At 39.6% G+C, this 17959-nt stretch overlaps 1 protein-coding gene across 1 annotated transcript in view; it reads left to right on the forward strand.

The window, feature by feature from the left end:
• The first annotated feature begins 1842 nt into the window (after nucleotides 1-1842).
• Nucleotides 1843-17959, forward strand: part of VAMP7 (vesicle associated membrane protein 7) — a 67071-nt gene continuing 50954 nt past the window's right edge. Inside the window, exons 1-2 of the mRNA XM_032620194.1 lie at nucleotides 1843-1967; nucleotides 16486-16640. Coding sequence (XP_032476085.1) covers nucleotides 16495-16640 — 146 coding nt within the window. The 5' untranslated portion in view covers nucleotides 1843-1967; nucleotides 16486-16494. The remainder of the gene's footprint in view (nucleotides 1968-16485; nucleotides 16641-17959) is intronic.

Below are 17959 nucleotides of genomic sequence, written 5' to 3' on the forward strand. Positions count from 1 at the left end.
TAAAGAAGAACTCATGACAAATATAATGCTTGTTCAATAAATGCTTATTGTCCTTGAGTGCTTACTCTTTGCCAGGCAGTATTGCTCATTTATCATTGCAGCAATCTTTGAAGACAGGTGCCATTATTATCTTCATTTCAAAGATGAGAAAACTGAAGTTTGACAAGTGAGATATTTAGGGAATGGAATTAACATGGCTTGCTGATTATTTGGATGTGAACTATGAGGGAGTGAAAGCATGCAAAATGATACCCAGCTTTCTGGTGTGGGCAACTGATTGCATGGTTGTGCCATTTACTGAGATGGGATTAGAGGAGAAGGAGGAGCAGCTTGTGGGAGAGGGGAGAGTAGAAATGTATTAGGTCAACTAAAGACTACATTAATTTTTAGGTGCCTGAAAGAGATGCCCAGCTTTCATTAGATATTTCAGTCTGGGTTACAGGAGTCTTGTCCGGGCTTCCTATATGTGAGAATCATCAGCATACAGATGATAATCAAAGCAATGGGATTAGTTAAAATCACCCAAGAAAAGTTTGACGACTAAGAAAAGAAGAGAGTGTAAGGAAGAGCCCTATGGTAAATGAACATTTCAAAGGAAAATGAGGATCTGCCACAAAAGTGGGAGGGGAACCAGAAGAGTGCAGCATCTTAGAAAAATCTAAGAGAATAAAGGGTGCTATAAATTGAATGTTTGTGTTCTTCCCACCCCAATTTATATATTAGAGCCTGGATCCTCAATGTGATTGTATTTGGAGGTGGATCTTTGGGAGTTAATTAGATCATGAGGGTGGGGTCCTCATGAATGGGATTAGTGCCCTTATAAGGGATGTGTGAGAGATACTATCTCTCCACCACATGAGGACACAACAAGAAGGCAGCAGTCTGCAAGCCAGGAAGCAGGTCCTCACCAGAACCCCACCATACTGTGGCACCCTAGTCTGAACCTTGCCAGTCTCCAGAACTGTGGAAAATTAATTTCTGCTTAAGCCATTCAGTCTGAGGTATTTTGTTAAAGCAGCCCAAACTAAGGGGGTTTCAAGAAGGAGGGAATAACCAATGTAAAATCCTGCAGAGTTGAAGTATTGTAATGATTAAAAAGTGTCTATTCTAGCAACACGGTTGAGAATTTTGACTGGAAAGTAGAAGTTAAGTCTGTGTGTGGTGAGAGGTTTGGGGTGGTGTGGGGTTGAGAAAGGTGACTTTGGAATATTTTAGATGAGAGAAACTTTGACAATCTTTAAATGCTGATAATAAAGGGCAAATAAGCAGGGGGCCGTTGAAACACGAGACAGACTAGTTTATTAGTGGAGCTCGACTGAGTAAGTAAGAAGGAATAGGGATGTAAAGGGGATGAGGGAGTTTACATCAAAGGAGAGTAGTTGGTTTATTATTATTATTACCATTTTTATTATTGCAAAAGAATGGGAGAAAGGATTGCTGAGGGATCCAAGGAGGTTAAAAAAATTTCGTGGCGAAAGTAGAGGGAATTCCTGTCAGGTGAATTCTATCTTGTCTGTGAAGTAACAGGCGACGTTACCTGCTGAGACTAAGCAGGGAGACGGTGGGGAAAGCTCGGCTCTTCATTTATGCCGCCGGTGGACTTTTTGTGGCCGGGCATTCTCTCGCTTTCTCTAAGGAACAGCGCTTGATGTTGTTTATGACAAGAATTGTTGATGGAGCGAGTGACAGATTCGGCGATCGGCGATAGGCCAGCCGAAACTACCACTCCCAGAATGCAGTGCGGCTCCTGGGAAGTGCGGAGGTTGGGAACGCAGCAGGCCCCTCCCCTCCTCTCGCTCCCATTGGAGGAGCGCTCATATTCCCAGGAAGCCGCGCGCGGGCGGGGCGCTTTTGCGGAAGCCGGCGGCGTCCGGTTCAGCCTCCTCCGGGAGCAGGCGGTTGGCGACCCCGCGCTAACCGGCGCGACTCTGTCCCGATCCCCGAGTTCTCACACGGTGTCCAGACAGGTAAAAGCAGCGGGGAGCGCTGGGCCGAAGGCGGGGAGACGATGGCAGAGGGAGGGCAGAGGTGTCGACGGGAAGGTGGAATTAGGAGGCACTGCAAGGTTGACTAGGGCTTCTCTGGTGTCGACAGTTCGAATTGTCGGACAGGTCCAGTTTTGGTGAAGTGCGTTTTATGCCGCTAACAGGGCCTCGAGTGAAAGAGTCAGAATGCGTCACTTAAGTTGTTACAGAGGAAAAAAGAATGTTAACTTTCCCTCAGTTTGCATTCTGCAAGACCTCTTTGTACCATTTGAATATCTTGAGATTTCTTGAATCTTCTAAAAACTCTCTACGCCCTTGTTTCGATGACGTCACTTTCTGCTTAACCTCCTACTTCTAGGCTCCTAGCCCTCTGCGTGCCCTTCCTCCAAGGCCCAGTGTTGTAATTCTTCTTCCTCAGTTCGGATAGGAGCTCTATATCTCTGCCCCGACCTATTTCCTCAGCGTCAGACCTGTACAGTGTTGTTCTTCTTATTACTATTGGCCAATATTCAACAAACTGACCACGTACTAGATTCTTTAGTAAATGCTTTACACCTCCCTCCTCCATAACCCCCACAAACAATCAGTTATCAAGTCCTTTTCTTTTTGTCTTATTAATTGCTCTCAACTACCTGTACCTCCATTGTCCCACCCTTGATCCTGGAGTATACTGTCATGTTTCGGACATTTTTTCCCTTTGAAAAGCTGTGACTGAGAGCAGAGCCACTCATATGTTTTGTTTAACACACATTTATTGAACAGCTAATATGTGCTAGACACTCTTATAAGTGCAAGGGATATAGCTGGAAACAAGACATAGAAGATCGCTACTCTCAGTAGCTTACATATTTGTGAGTGTGTGTGGAAGGGGCAAACAAGAATCAAGGTGATGTTATATGGTGGTGGTGGTTAATGCAAAATAGAACAAATGTTTTACTTGACAGGGTAGTCTTCTGTCCTGAGAAAGTTAGAAGGGTTGGGTTGGGTCTCAGAGCATCACCGCAAAAGAATATTTGTAATACCAACAAGAATAGTCTTGATCTGTGACCAGACTTCAGGATTTTCATAAACACTTCTTCTTTTTCTCTTTCATATCAATGTTTGTTCTTCATTCTTCTGTCTCCTCCAAGGTTATTACATCAGAATTGGTGGCTTTTCTGTCATTTGCTTAGTTCCTGCCTAAGAAGAGTTGAGGATTGGATTATTCTCAGCTCGACTCCTTTATCTTAGGGAGATAGTTTGGTAATCAAACTATTGTTCTTGCCAGGTCCTACTAAATATAAAGTTATCTGTCATTTATAGTATATTTAAAACCAAAGCATGCTCAGTGTTTATTAAATATTTGAGGGATTATTATATGTCAGGCACTGTGCTGGACATTGAGAACCTAGTAAGGATAAAACAGACACTTTGACCTCTCTTCCAAGAAGAAATAATTGTATACTGAGGGAATTCCCAATACATAGGCTGACACCTGCATTTTTTTTTTCTTCATCCAAGATGAGATAATCACAAAACTTTAAGAAATCTTCTAAACAATTGGGTGCATTCTTAGATTATTCACCCTTAAAGTTTATTGCATTTATTTGTTTATGTCTGTCTTCCATATTTTACTATGGTTTCCTTGAGTATAGATGTCCTTTCTTGCTGGTCTTCATACCTCCAGTGTTTACTATATTGGGTGCCATATAGTAAAGCCTTAGAACATGTGTTGAACTGAAATAGAAAAACTATTTCAGGAAATACAAGTTACTTAATTTATACAAGGCCTTCTTTTTACATATGGCCATTAGACTTATCCCAAAACCTTCTCATTTGCCAAATGTGGACCATTCCATCTCATCAGGCTAGTTTATTTACCTTCTCAAGCATGTTCTCACTTCTGTGCCTTCTCTTGTTTCATAGCTGTCTCCTAAAATGAGTTCCCATCTTTTTCCTGAGCACCTTCCATGCCCCCCACATTTAATGTAATGGGACAATTTAATAGTATGCCCCATGATACAATGGTGGAAAAAATTTAATTTCCATAATGTATTTCCTGTGAAACATTCTGCTAATGAACTGTTGCAAGGATTAAACATAATGCATTTCCTTGCAGTAATACAGATAATGATACAAAATGCTTTCTTTTGATTTGGCATTGGCTATTGCCATGCGCTATGTGACGAGTTAATTCTTCCATTTCTTTCTTCTGTTTGAATAGTTGCGCAGTGTTTATTCATACAGCACATTATAGTATCATTTGGGTTCCATTTGGTACAAACACCTTTGAGTATTATTTTTTGCTTAGCTTGAGATAATTTATGAGTTAGTTATTCTTCCACACTGTCATTTTCAGAATGTCAGAAAACTTAAGTCTCAGTTCTTAAAAATAAAAGGCTTTTTCCATGCAGATATCTTTCAGATGTAAATCGTTACTGCAAAGTATAAATTTTGTCCTTATAACTGATTAAAAAACACAACAGGAATACAAGAGTGCTTGAGTCATGATTGTCATTATGATTTTAGGATGTGTCAGCCTAGGAGCAGCCAGACATGCCTCCAATACATTAAAAATTAAGCACTGTTTTAGGGAATTTCTTGGCACCTATGCCTTCGTAATGCAAATGCAGCACTGAATTGTTTGCCATCACTCATTTATATGGTATACATGTATATAATCCGGGTATTCGTATATATTTTTAATGTTATCAAAATAAAAATACAGAATTAAAAAATTTCTCAGAACACAAAGACTTGAGTGTGAGAAACACCGACTCGTCCTTTTACCCTCCTCAGTTCCCTGAAACCATCTTCAACTTCCATTTGAAGATGCCTCCACTGAGGAGGGACATTTATGTTGTTGCTGTGCTATTTTGTTAGCAATATATTTAATGCAGGCAATCCCTTACAAATGGATATATCCCAGATTTTCCTTTGTAAGATTATTGTTTGAAAATCTGGGTGCATTTTTTTCTATAAATAATGCTACTTATGGCATTTCGGTTGTTAAGCCAACGAATAGCATCATATATAACCTTTAATGGACTTAAAGACCTTGACCACAATTTCTAATAATTCCTCTATAAAAAACTACATTCAGAATTCTCACTCGGATTCCCCCGTAGCATATCTTTTTTTTGGAATCCCAACAACTGAAACAAAAATGTTCTTTCCTTAAAACTTTCTGAGCAGTAGAAGCTGGTCTTTCTAACTCTAAGCTGTTGGAGGTTGCTCTTCTGGCCCATCATTCTAAGGACAGGCCTCTAATATGATTATGGAAGGATGTGAGACAGAGGTTTTGGAGAAGAGAGGGAGGCAAGTTGGGGTGATATGAATATGTGGAGAGGGGAGAGTAGGAGTGATTTGGGAGGACTGGTGAGTTCCCAAGATGGGATTTGTTGTGTCCTCAAAAAAGATGTTGAATCCTGACCCCTGCTATCTGTGAACGGGACCACATTTGGAAATAGGGTCTTTGCAGATGTAATTAAGATGTAAGTTAAAGTGAGGTCATACAGGAGTAGGTGTCCTTATAAGAAGGGAAGAGACAGAGACTACCATGTGAAGACATAGACACACGTGGAGAATGCCATGTGACTATGGAGGCACAGATTGAAGTGCTGCAGCTACAAGTCAAGGAACGCCAAGGATTGCCAGCAAACCACCAGAAGCTAGGAAGAGATTCTAGAAGAGATTCTCCCCTACAGATTTCAGAAGGAGCATGGACCTGCCAACATCTTGAATTCGAGCTTCTGGCCTCCAAAACTATGAGGCAATAAATTTCTGTTATTTTAAGCCTTGCATCTTTTGGTACTTTGTCACGCAGCCACAGGAAACTCATACAGGATTCTTAGCAGGAATGTAGTAGAATTGGGATGATGGCTGTGGGACCAAGCAAGGAGTGAGTAAGAGAACAGGGAGGAACAGTGTTAAGACAACTTGCCTTTATATTCCATTATCTTCTTTTTTCTTCTCTTTCTGGCTTATAGTTTAATTCTTTTTCCTCTTGAATCTGATCTTATATAGCACTCTATCATTTAATGGACATTCACATACTGCTAATAATTAGCAGAGCCATGTTTTTGGACTTCAAATGCAGTATTCTTTTGGCCACAGTTGTTTCTATTGTCCCAATATTCATTAAGGCATTACAGATTGTATTGCAAGATAATAATAGTGGGCCCATGTGAGACTTGATTACAGGTGTGATTTTTAGCAGTATAGGAAAGAGTAAGAAATGCTTATTTGTTTTTAACATCTTTATTGGAGTATAATTGCTTTACAATGTTGTGTTAGTTTCTGCTGTATAACAAAGTGAATCAGCTATATGTATACATATATCCCCATATCCCCTCCCTCTTGCATCTCCCTCCCACCCTCCCTATCCCACCGCTCTAGGTGGTCACAAAGCACCGAGCTGATCTCCCTGTGCGATGCAGCTGCTTCCCACTAGCTATCTGTTTTACATTTGGGGGTGTATATATGTCAGTGCTACTCTCCCACTTCATCCCAGCTTACCCTTCCCCCTCCCCGTGACTTCAAATCCATTCTCTATGTCTGTGTCTTTATTCCTGTCCTGCCTCTAGGTTCTTCAGAACCATTTTTTTTTTTTAGATTCTATATATATGTGTTAGCATACAGTATTTGTTTTTCTCTTTCTGACTGACTTCACTCTGTATGACAGACTCTAGGTCCATCCACCTCACTACAAATAACTCAATTTAGTTTCTTTTTATGGCTGAGTAATATTCCATTGTATATATGTGCCACATCTTCTTTATCCATTCATCCGTTGATGGACACTTTAGGTTGCTTCCATGTCCTGGCTATTGTAAATAGTGCTGCAGTGAACACTGTGGTACATGACTCTTTGAATTATGGTTTTCTCAGGGTATATGCTCAGTAGTGGGATTGCTGGGGCATATGGTAGTTCTATTTTTAGTTTTTTAAAGGAAGTTCCATACTGTTCTCCATAGTGGCTGTATCAATTTACATTCCCACCAACAGTGCAAGAGGATTCCGTTTTCTCCACACCCTCTCCAGCATTTATTGTTTGTAGATTTTTGATGATGGCCATGCTGACTGGTGTGAGGTGATACCTCATTGTAGTTTTCATTTGCATTTCTCTAATGATTAGTGATGTTGATCATCCTTTCATGTGTTTGTTGGCAATCTGTATATCTTCTTTGGAGAAATGTCTATTTAGATCTTCTGCCCATTTTTGGATTGGGCTGTTTGTTTTTTTTGATATTGAGCTGCATGAGCTGCTTGTGTATTTTGGAGATTAATCCTTTGTCAGTTATTTTCTCCCATTTCTGAGGATTGTCTTTTAGTCTTGTTTATGGTGTCCTTTGCTGTGCAAAAGCTTTTGAGTTTCGTTAGATCCCATTTGTTTATTTTTGTTTTTATTTCCATTTCTCTAGGAGGTGGGTCAAAGAGAATCTTGCTGTGATTTATGTCATAAGGTGTTCTGCCTATATTTCCCTGTAAGAGTTTTATAGTGTCTGGACTTACATTTAGGTCTTTAATCCATTTTGAGTTTATTTTTGTGTATGGTGTTAGGGAGTGTTCTAATTTCATTCTATTACATGTAGCTCTCCAGTTTTCCCGGCACCACTTATTGAAGAGGCTGTCTTTTGTCCGTTGTCTATTCTTGCCTCCTTTATCAAAGATAAGGTGACTGTATGTGCATGGGTTTATCTCTGGGCTTTCCATCCTGTTCCATTGATCTATATTTCTGTTTTTGTGCCAGTACCATACTGTCTTGATTACTGTAGCTTTGTAGTAAAGTCTGAAGTCAGGGAGCCTGATTCCTCCTGCTCTGTGTTTCTTTCTCAAGATTACTTTGGCTCTTCAGTGTCTTTTGTGTTTCCATACAAATGGTGAAATTTTTTGTCCTAGTTCTGTGATAAATGCCATTGGTACTTAGATGGGGATTGCATTGAGCCTGTAGATTGCTTTGCATAGTATAGTCATTTTCACAATGTTGACTCTTCCAATCCAAGAACATGCTATATCTCTCCATCTGTTTGTATCCTCTTTAATTTCTTTCATCAGTGGCTTATAGTGTTCTGCATACAGGACTTTTGTCTCCTTAGGTAGGTTTATTCCTAGATACTTTATTCTTTTTGTTGCAATGGTAAATGGGAGTGTTTCCTTAATTCCCCTTTCAGATTTTTCATCATTAGTATATAGGAATGCCAGAGATTTCTGTGCATTAGTTTTGTATCCTGCTACTTTACCAAATTCATTGATTAGCTCTAGTAGTTTTCTGGTAGCATCTTTAGGATTCTCTATGTATAGTATTATGTCATCTGCAAACAGTGACAGTTTTACCTTTCTTTTCCGATTTGGATTCCATTTATTTCTTTTTCTTCTCTGATTGCCGTGGCTAAAACTTCCAAAATTATGTTGAATAATAGTGGTGAGTGGGCACTCTTGTCATATTCCTGATCTTACAGGAAATATTTTCAGTTTTTCACCATTGAGAATGATGGTGGCTGTGGGCTTGTCGTATATGGCCTTTATTATTTTGAGGGAGGTTCCCTCTATGCCCACTTTCTGGAGAGTTTTTATCATAAATGGGTGTTGAATTTTGTTGAAAGATTTGTCTGCATCTATTGAGATTTTCATACGGTTTTTATCCTTCAGTTTGTTAATATGGTGTATCCCATTGATTGATTTGCGTATATTGAAGAATCATTGCATTCCTGGGATAAGCCCCACTTGATCATGGTGTATGATCCTTTTAATGTGCTGTTGGATTCTGCTCGTATATTGTTGAGAATTTTTGCATCTTTGTTTATCAGTGATATTGGCCTGTAGTTTTCTTTTTTTGTGACATCTTTGTCTGGTTTTGGTATCAGGGTGATGGTGACCTTGTAGAATGGTTTGGGAGTGTTCCTTCCTCTGCATTTTTTGGAAGAGTTTGAGAAGGATAGGTGTTAGCTCTTCTCTAAATGTTTGATGGAATTCACCTGTGAAGCCACCTGGTCCTGGGCTTTTGTTTGTTGAAGATTTTTAATCACAGTTTCTATTTCTTTGCTTATGATTGGTCTGTTCATATTTTCTCTTTCTTCCGGTTCAGTCTTGGAAGGTTATACTTTTCTAAGAATTTGTCCATTTCTTCCAGGTTGTCCGTTTTATTGGCATACAGTTGCTCGTAGTTGTCGCATGATCATTTGTATTTCTGCAGGGTCAGTTGTTTCTTCTCTTTCTTCATTTCTAATTCTGTTGATTTGAGTCTTCTCCCTTTTTTTCTTGATGAGTCTGGCTAGTGGTTTATCAATTTTGTTTATCTTCTCAAGGAACCAGCTTTTCATTTCATTGGTCTTTGCTATTGTTTCCTTCATTTCTTTTTCATTTATTTCTGAGCTGATCTTTATAATTTCTTTCCTTCTGCTAACTTTGGGGTATTTTTGTTCTTCTTTCTCTAATGGCTTTAGGTGTAAGGTTAGGTTGTTTATTCGAGATTTTTCTTGTTTCTTGATGTAGGATCATATTGCTATATACTTCCGTCTTAGGGCTGCTTTTCCTGTGTCCCGTAGGTTTTGGGTCATCGTATTTTCATTGTTATTTGTTTCTAGGTACTTTTTGATTTCTTCTTTGATTTCTTCAGTGATCTCTTGGTTATTTAGTAACGTTTTGTTTAGCCTCTATGTGTTTGTATGTTTTACAGTTTTTTCCTGTAATTGATATCTTGTCTTACAGAGTTGTGGTCGGAAAAGATACTTGGTATGATTTCAATTATCTTAAATTTACTGAGGCTTGATTTGTGAACCAAGATATGATCTATCCTGGAGAATTTTTCATGAGCACTTGCAAGGAAAGTGTATTCTGTTGTTTTTGGATGGAATGTCCTATACATTTTAATTAAGTCTGTCTTGTTTAATGTGTCATTTAAAGCTAGTGTTTCCTTATTTATTTTCATTTTGGATGATCTGTTCATTGGTGAGAGTGGGGTGTTAAAGTCCCCTACTAATAGTGTGTTAGTGTCGATTTCCCCTTTTATGGCTGTTAGCATTTGCCTTATGTATTGAGGTGCTCCTAGGTTGGGTGCATAAATATTTACAATTGTTATATTTTCTTCTTGGTTTGATCCTTTGATCATTATGTAGTGTCCGTTTTTTCTCCTGTTTTAGTCTTTATTTTAAAGTCAATTTTGTCTGATCTGAGAATTGCTACTTCAGCTTTCTTTTGATTTCCATTTGCATGGAATATCTTTTTCCATCCCCTCACTTTCAGTCTGTATGTGTCCCTAGGTCTGAAGTGGGTCTCTTGTATACAGCATATATACGGGTCTTGTTTTTGTATCCATTCAGCCAGTGTATGTCTTTTGGTTGAAGCATTTAATCCATTTACTTTTAAGATAATTATTGATACGTATGTTCCTATTACCATTTTCTTAATTGTTTTGGGTTTGTTTTTGTAGGTCTTTTCCTTCTCTTGTGTTTCCTGCCTAGAGAAGTTCCTGTAGCATTTGTTGTAAAGTTGGTTTGGTGGTACTGAATTCTCTTAAATTTGTGTGTCTGTAAAGCTTTTGATTTCTCTGTCTAATCTGAATGAGATCCTTGCTGGGTAGAGTAATCTTGGTTGTAGGTTTTTCACTTTCATCACTTTAAATATGTCCTGCTACTCCCCCTGGCTTGCAGAGTCTCTGCTGAAAGATCAGCTGTTAACCTTATGAGGATTCCCTTGTGTGTTATTTGTTGCTTTTTCCTTGCTGCTTTTAATATTTTTTCTTTGTATTTAATTTTTGATAGTTTGATTAATATGTGTCTTGATGTGTTTCTCCTTAGATTTATCCTATATGTGACTCTCTTTGCTTCCTGGTCTTGATTGACTGTTTCCTTTCACATGTTATGGAAGTTTTCAACTGTAATCTCTTTAAATATTTTTTCAGCCCCTTTCTTTTTCTCTTCTCCTTCTGGGGACCCCTATAATTTGTGTCTTGGTGTGGTTAATGTTGTCCCAGCAGTCTCTGAGACTGTTCTCAATTTTTTTCATTCTTTTTTCTTTATTCTGCTCTGTAGTAGTTATTTCCACTATTTTATCTTCCAGGTCACTTATCTGTTCTTCTGTTATTCTTCTATTGAATCCTTCTAGAGAATTTTTAATTTCATTTATTGTGTTGTTCATCATAGTTTGTTTGCTTTTTAGTTCTTCTAGGCCCTTGTTAAATATCTTGTATTTTCTCCATTCTGTTTTCAAGATTTTGGATCTTTACTATCATACTCTGAATTCTTTTTCAGGTAGACTGCCTATTTCCTCTTCATTTGTTTGGTCTGGTGGGTTTTTACTTTGCTCATTCATCTGCTGTGTTCTCTGTCTTCTCATTTTGCTTAACTTACTGTGTTTGGGGTTCTCCTTTTCACAGGCTGCAGGTTCGTAGTTCTGTTGTTTTTGGTGTGTGCCCCCAGTGGGTAAGGTTGGTTCAGTGGATTGTGTAGGCTTCCTGGTGGAGGGGACACGTGCTTGTTTTCTGGTGGGCGGGGCTGGATCTTGTTCTGGTGGGCAGGACGCAACCAGTGGTGTGTTTTGGGGTGTCTGTGATCTTAGTATGACTTTAGGCAGCCCCTCTGCTAATGGGTGGGGTTGTGTTCCTGTCTTGCTAGTTGTTTGGCATGGGGCATCCAGCACTGGAGCTTGCTGGCTGTTGGGTGGAGCTGGGTCTTAGCGTTGAGACGGAGATCCCTAGGAGAGCTCTCGCTGATTGATATTACGTGGGGCCACGAGTTCTCTGGTGGTCCAATGTCCTGAACTCAGCTCTCCCACCTCAGAGGCTCAGGCATGACACCAGGCCAGAGCACCACGACCCTGTCAGCTACACGGCTCAGAAGAAAAAGAGGAAAAAAGAATAATAAAAAAAATTTTTTTAATAATTAAAATAAAAAGGTAATAATGAAAAAAAGAAGAGAGCAACCAAACCAATAAACAAATCCACTAATTATAATAAGTGCTAAAAACTATACTAAGATAAACATAAAAATCTGAAATCAGTTCCAGACAGCAGACCCCAAGTCAGTTACTCCCAAAGTCCACTGCCTCAACTTTGGGATGATTCATTTTCTATTCAGGTATTCCTCAGCTGCAGGGTACATCAAGTTGATTGTGGAGATTTAATCTGCTGCTCCTGAGGCTGCTGGGAGAAATTTCCCTTACTCTTCTTTGTTCGCACAGCTCCTGGGGTTCAGCTTTGGGTTTGGTTCCACCTCTGCATGTAGGTCGTCCTCAGGCATCTGTTCCTTTCCAGACAGGACGGGGTTAAAGCAGCAGCTCATTAGGGGACTGTGGCTCACTCAGGCCAGTGCGGGGAGGGAGGGTTACGGAATGTGGGGCAAGCCTGCGGAGGCAGAGGCCAGTATGACGTTGCAACAGCCTGAGGCACGCCGTGTGTTCTCCCAGGGAAGTTGTCCCTGGATCTCGGGACCCTGGCAGTGGTGGGCTGCACAGGTTCCCGGGCGGGGAGGTGTGGATAGTGACCTGTGCTTGCACGCAGGCTTCTTGGCGGCAGCAGTAGCAGCCTTGGCATCTCATGCCTGTCTCTGGTGTCCGAGCTGATAGCCATGGCTTGCGCCCGTCTCTAGAGCTCGTTTAGGCGGTACTCTGAATCCCCTCTCCTTGCGCACCCCAAAACAGTGGTCTCTTGCCTCTTAGGCAGGTCCAGTCAGCTCCCAGCCCCCCCCACCCCAGTGGGTGAGCAGACAAGCGTCTCAGGCTGGTGAGGCTGGTTGGCACCGATCCTCTGTGCAGGAATCTCTCCGCTTTGCCCTCTGCACCCCTGTTGCTGCGCTCTCCTCCGTGGCTCTGAAGCTTCCCCCACCCATCTCCACCAGTGAAGGGGGCTTCCTAGGGTGTGGAAACTTTTCCTCCTTCACAGCTCCCTCCCAGAGGTGCAGGTCCCATCCCTATTCTTTTGTCTCTGTTTTTTCCTTTTTCTTTTGCCCTACCCAGCTACATGGGGATTTTCTTGCCTTTTGGGAAGTCTGAGGTCTTCTGCCAGTGTTCAGTAGGTGTTCTGTAGGAGTTGTTCCACATGTAGATGTATTTTTGATATATTTGTGGGGAAGAAGGTGATTTTCACATCTTACTCCTGTGCCATCTTGAAGGTTCCCTCAAGAAATGTTTATTAGTGACATCTGAGAGGAAAGTAAAGTTTTGGATGTGATGTACCCAATGTTTAATAGGCATTTTTAAAATTGAGGACTGCTTTTATTGAATAAAACACTGCTATGCATAACTTACATAGCTATCCTTATAACTTATATTCACTGTTCCTAGTTATATTCCAAATAATGTCCTCCCTCTTCTAGGTGACTATACTTTATATAAACTTGAAGATTGCTGTCTTTTTCATGTGTAATATTTCTAGTTCCTCTAGCCATTCTTCAAGTGATACAATCTCCAGGTCTCTCACCATATTTTGCCCTTCTGTCCAGTCTTAGAATACTGTACCTAGAATTGAACTCAGTATTACACATGTGTTCTAAAGAGCGCAGAGTATAATGGCAATAGTACTTAAAGAGATCAAGACACCCTGTTTCTTAATGTAATTTAAGATTACATAAGAATTTTAAGCAATTACATCATAACACTTCATAACGAACTTATGGTCCGCTAGCACACTAGATCTTTTTGTATTGTTGCTAAACTCAGTTTTCTTCTTGAAGCTGCTAAAGGACTGAAGCTGCTACCTTTTCATCTCTTTGTCTCAGGGACCATATGATTTCTCATCTCTGTTTCTCTTTGTGTTTTTTTCCCACTCCACTGCATGTCTCTTTGACCCTTACCAATGACCTACTTCCTTATAAAATTTCAGTGACTGTTTTATAATCTTAATACTGTGTATCAGTGAACAGAGCTGGGAGGTGACACTTGTTCCTTCTTCAAGGTTTCTTTTCCTTTGGCTTCAAGGCCACCATACTCTTCTGGCTTTCCTTTCACTTTCCTGGTTGGTCCTCCTCCATCTTCTTTGTGGGTCTCTATTCATCTACCTTTCCCTCAACTATTTGGTATGCCTTGTGTTTTGTCTTTGGTTTTTCCCTCAACTTTGGTTGTGCCTTTGGTTTTTTCTGTATGCAATGTATCTTCAGCAAATAAAGCATGTTTAAAATGGCAGGTCTAGATGAGCTCATCTAGGATAAGAGAGTGCAGAACCAGTACCCATGGAAAGTCAACATTTAGAGGTCAGCTAGAGGAGAAGGATTCAGCAAGAAGACAGAAGGAACAGCCAGACATTTAGGAGTGTTCCCAGAAGGAGGGTTATTCAGATGTGTTGACTATTTCTGAGAGGTCAAGTAAGGTGAGAATAGAGAAATGACCACAGAAGTTTGCAATGTAGAGGCTGTTGGTGATCTTGACAAGCATGGTTTTGTGGAGTGTTGAGGGGAAAAGCCAGATTATAGAAGAGAAGAATTAAAAGAAGATAGAGAAGCAGAGATAGTGTGTAGATGATAATTTTAAGAAATGGAACAGTACCTGGAGCATGTTACATGGTCAGTTGAGGCTTTTAGGTTCAAGGGATATAGTGTATGAGAAAGTCATTTGGAAATTATAACATGCTACTACATATGTGTGTGGAGAAATCCAGAAAGAAGATGGCTGAGGACACAACCCTGCGAAACACCTTCATTTAGAGAGTGCAATGAAGAGACTCCAAGAGGAGTTCAGCTCAAGAGACACATGAGCATTTCCGTTCTGTATGCTGTCCTTCATACCAGAGGCATTCCAAGAGGGAATCAGTGGATTCCCTGACCTCAAGCATTTTATAGTTGCTGTGTTTCACAAAACGTGGTCACGTGAATCGCCTGCATCCAGACAGGCTTGGCTCTTAAGTATATATTCCAGAGCCCCACCTCAGGCCTACTGAATCAGAATTTCAGGGAATTATACCAAGGATTTGAATTTTTAATAAGTGACTCTCACTTTGCCACCCAAGATGACTCTGGCTTATTGGATGAAACTGAACATGTTAACAAATAACATTAGGTTGAAGAGTTAGTTGAAGAATAGGAAGATATTTGTTCATCTCTTTTATGAGTTCATGCCATTAAATAAGAGAAACCAGGCTATTCTGTGGGGAAAAAATTAGTACAAATTCATAAACACGAGGAAAATACAGGCATACCTCTTCTTATTGCACTTTGCTTTATTGTGCTTCACGGATATTGCTGGGGTTTTTTGTTGTTGTTTTTGTTTTTTTAACAAATCAAAGGTTTGTAGCAACCCTGCATTGAATAAGTCTGTCAGTGCCATTTTTCCAACAGTATTTTGCGTACTTCATGTCTCTGTGTCACATTTTAATAATTCTTGCAATATTTCAAACTTTTTCAGTATGTTAGTTATGGTGATCTGTGATCAGTGATCTCTGGTGTTACTGCTGTGACTCCCTGAAGGCTCAGATGATGGTTAGCATTTTTTAGCAGTTAAGTTTTTTAAAATTAAGACATGTACATTGTGTTTTTTTAGGTATAATGCTATTGCACACTTAATAGACTACAGCATAGTGTAAACACAACTTTTATATGCACTGGGAAACCAAAAAATTCGCGTTACTTGTTTTATTGTGATATTTGCTTTATTGCGGTGGTCTGGAACTGAACTTGCAATACCTCCAAGGTATTACTGTAATCTTAAACTCATTCTGTATTGTTTTAGAAATATTTTGTTTATAAAGGATCTTACCATAATTTATAGAACCATTCCTCTCTTGCAGAAGATTCAGGTTATTTTCAGTTTATTTCTGTTTTGGATAATGCCTTCGTAGGACAGGCAGAATATAGTATAGGGATAAAATTGTGAGTTCTAGAACCATACTGCCTGGGTTTAAATCCCATCTTTTACCACTTACTAGCTCTGTAATTCTGGACAAATTATTTAAGTCATTTATATTTCATTTTCCTCATTTTAATGTAAGTATCATGATAGTGTATTAATTTCATTGATGTAAGGATTAAATTAAGTGTTTAAAATGGTGCCTGGTGCATAGTAAGTGCTTAATAAATATGGGCTATTATTATTGTTAATAGGTATATTAGTGAATATAGAATCTAACTGCTGTTGAACTATTTCCCTAGGATAAATTTTCAGGATGGGATTACTTTATTAAAGGATGAAGACATTTTTATGTCCCTTTGCCATCTATGGTCATTGCTTTTCAGAGGATGATAACAGTTTGTGCTGTGTAATTTGTAAATGCAACCTATGTATCAGTGTAATGTATGTGTATGTATGCGTGTATCACATATACATTACATTGTATATACACACACACATAAAAATATATTATGTGTATGCATTTGGTTTTTCTCTAAATATGAATGCATATCAGTGTGGTTTAGATTATAAGTTTGTAGAAGACTGTGATTTTGTTAAGTCTGTTGTTAAGTCTGTTCTGTTTAATGTTACAGTGCCTTGGTCAATACTGTCTCCAGATGGATGTTGATAACGATAGTAAGTTACTTTTGAAAGATTATGTCAAAGAAATATTCTAAGTCTTATGTGTCTTTTTTCCTTTTGATAGATCGAAGCCATGGCCATTCTTTTCGCTGTTGTTGCCAGGGGAACCACTATCCTTGCCAAACATGCTTGGTGTGGAGGCAACTTCCTGGAGGTGACAGAGCAGATTCTGGCTAAGATACCTTCTGAAAATAACAAGCTAACATACTCACACGGCAAGTGAGTTCTGCTCTGTGTGGGCAGCGGGTGAAAGAAGTGAATTATATTATTATAATCAGAAAAGTAGAAAACTAGAAAAGCAAGCTTCTCAGTAGATAATTTGAATAAGCTGACAGAACAATAATCTTTACCAGCTTAGAAAATGTCTGGTTCTATTAATTTTAAATTTAACTAAAAATTATTTTATTCTGTCATCAAAGTGATATTAATATTTTAAAGAAAGATATGGAAATGTTAGATGTAAAAGTGACTTTGCTATAGAGCTCTAGTACATGTGAAACTTGATGTAGTTAAGAAGAAGAATATTTTTTTCTTTCATTCTTTCTGTAAATATTTACTGAGCACTTGACTATCGCCAGACGCTTTGCTTGGTGCTGGGGATACAAGAAATCACTCAGTATTTGCCCTCATGGAGGTTATAGTTTAATGAAGGAGACAGTCAAATCCATAGGTAATCACAGTAGAGGGTAGAAGCTAGTGGACAGGGGGATGGTATTCCAGGCAGAAGGAACAGCTGGTAGAGAAGCATGGAGGCATATTTAGTGAACTGCAGGTGTTTGTCTGTGACTGGTGCCCAACATGGTGAAAATAAAGCTAGAGAGACCGACAGAAGAGAAGTCCTGTAGGGCCTCATAGGCCATGTTAAGGGGTTGTACTTTACCGTATGGGCAATGGGAAGGCATTGAAAGTTTTCAGCTGGGGTGTGACTTGGTAAGCTTTTTCTTTAGAAAGATCACTGTCGTGGCTGGTTGGAGAACGAATTGGAGGGGGCATAGGTGGGAAATCTTAGTAATCATAAAAAGTGCCTCAACCTTCCTCCTCAGTACTTAACAATCTTTTGTTACCTAACTCATCCTAATTTCCTTAGACCCTATCTCAGAAGGAGGTCCTTATTGGTTTCCAGTGCCAACTCCTTGTATAATTTAGGATCTAGTCTAAGCTGCTGTAAGAGAGAGAACCCAAAATACAGTATTAATTTATGAGATAGCCCAGAGATGAGTACTTCGGGACTGGTGGGGTGGCTCTGCCATTTTTAATTAGTGCCTTCCAACTCTGGCCAAGGCAGCTTCTTCAGTTCTTGTTACTTCCCTGTGCTTGCCCAGTATTTTTAAAGGCAAAGCCCAGAAGTGGCCTGACAGTTTATTGTTGACTGCATAGTTATGTAGCTAACCTAGCTGGAGTGGAGACTAGAATTTGTCATCTCTAGCTGTGCAGCCATATGCTCAGCTAAAACTCTGTTACTCTGGAGGAAGTTATAGGACATCAGGAGACAACTTGCAATCTTCCAGTCTACTCTTCTGGGCCACCAAAATATTAGG

The sequence above is a fragment of the Phocoena sinus genome, chromosome X (assembly GCF_008692025.1).
Source record: "Phocoena sinus isolate mPhoSin1 chromosome X, mPhoSin1.pri, whole genome shotgun sequence".
In the NCBI taxonomy this organism is placed as follows: Eukaryota; Metazoa; Chordata; class Mammalia; order Artiodactyla; family Phocoenidae; genus Phocoena; species Phocoena sinus.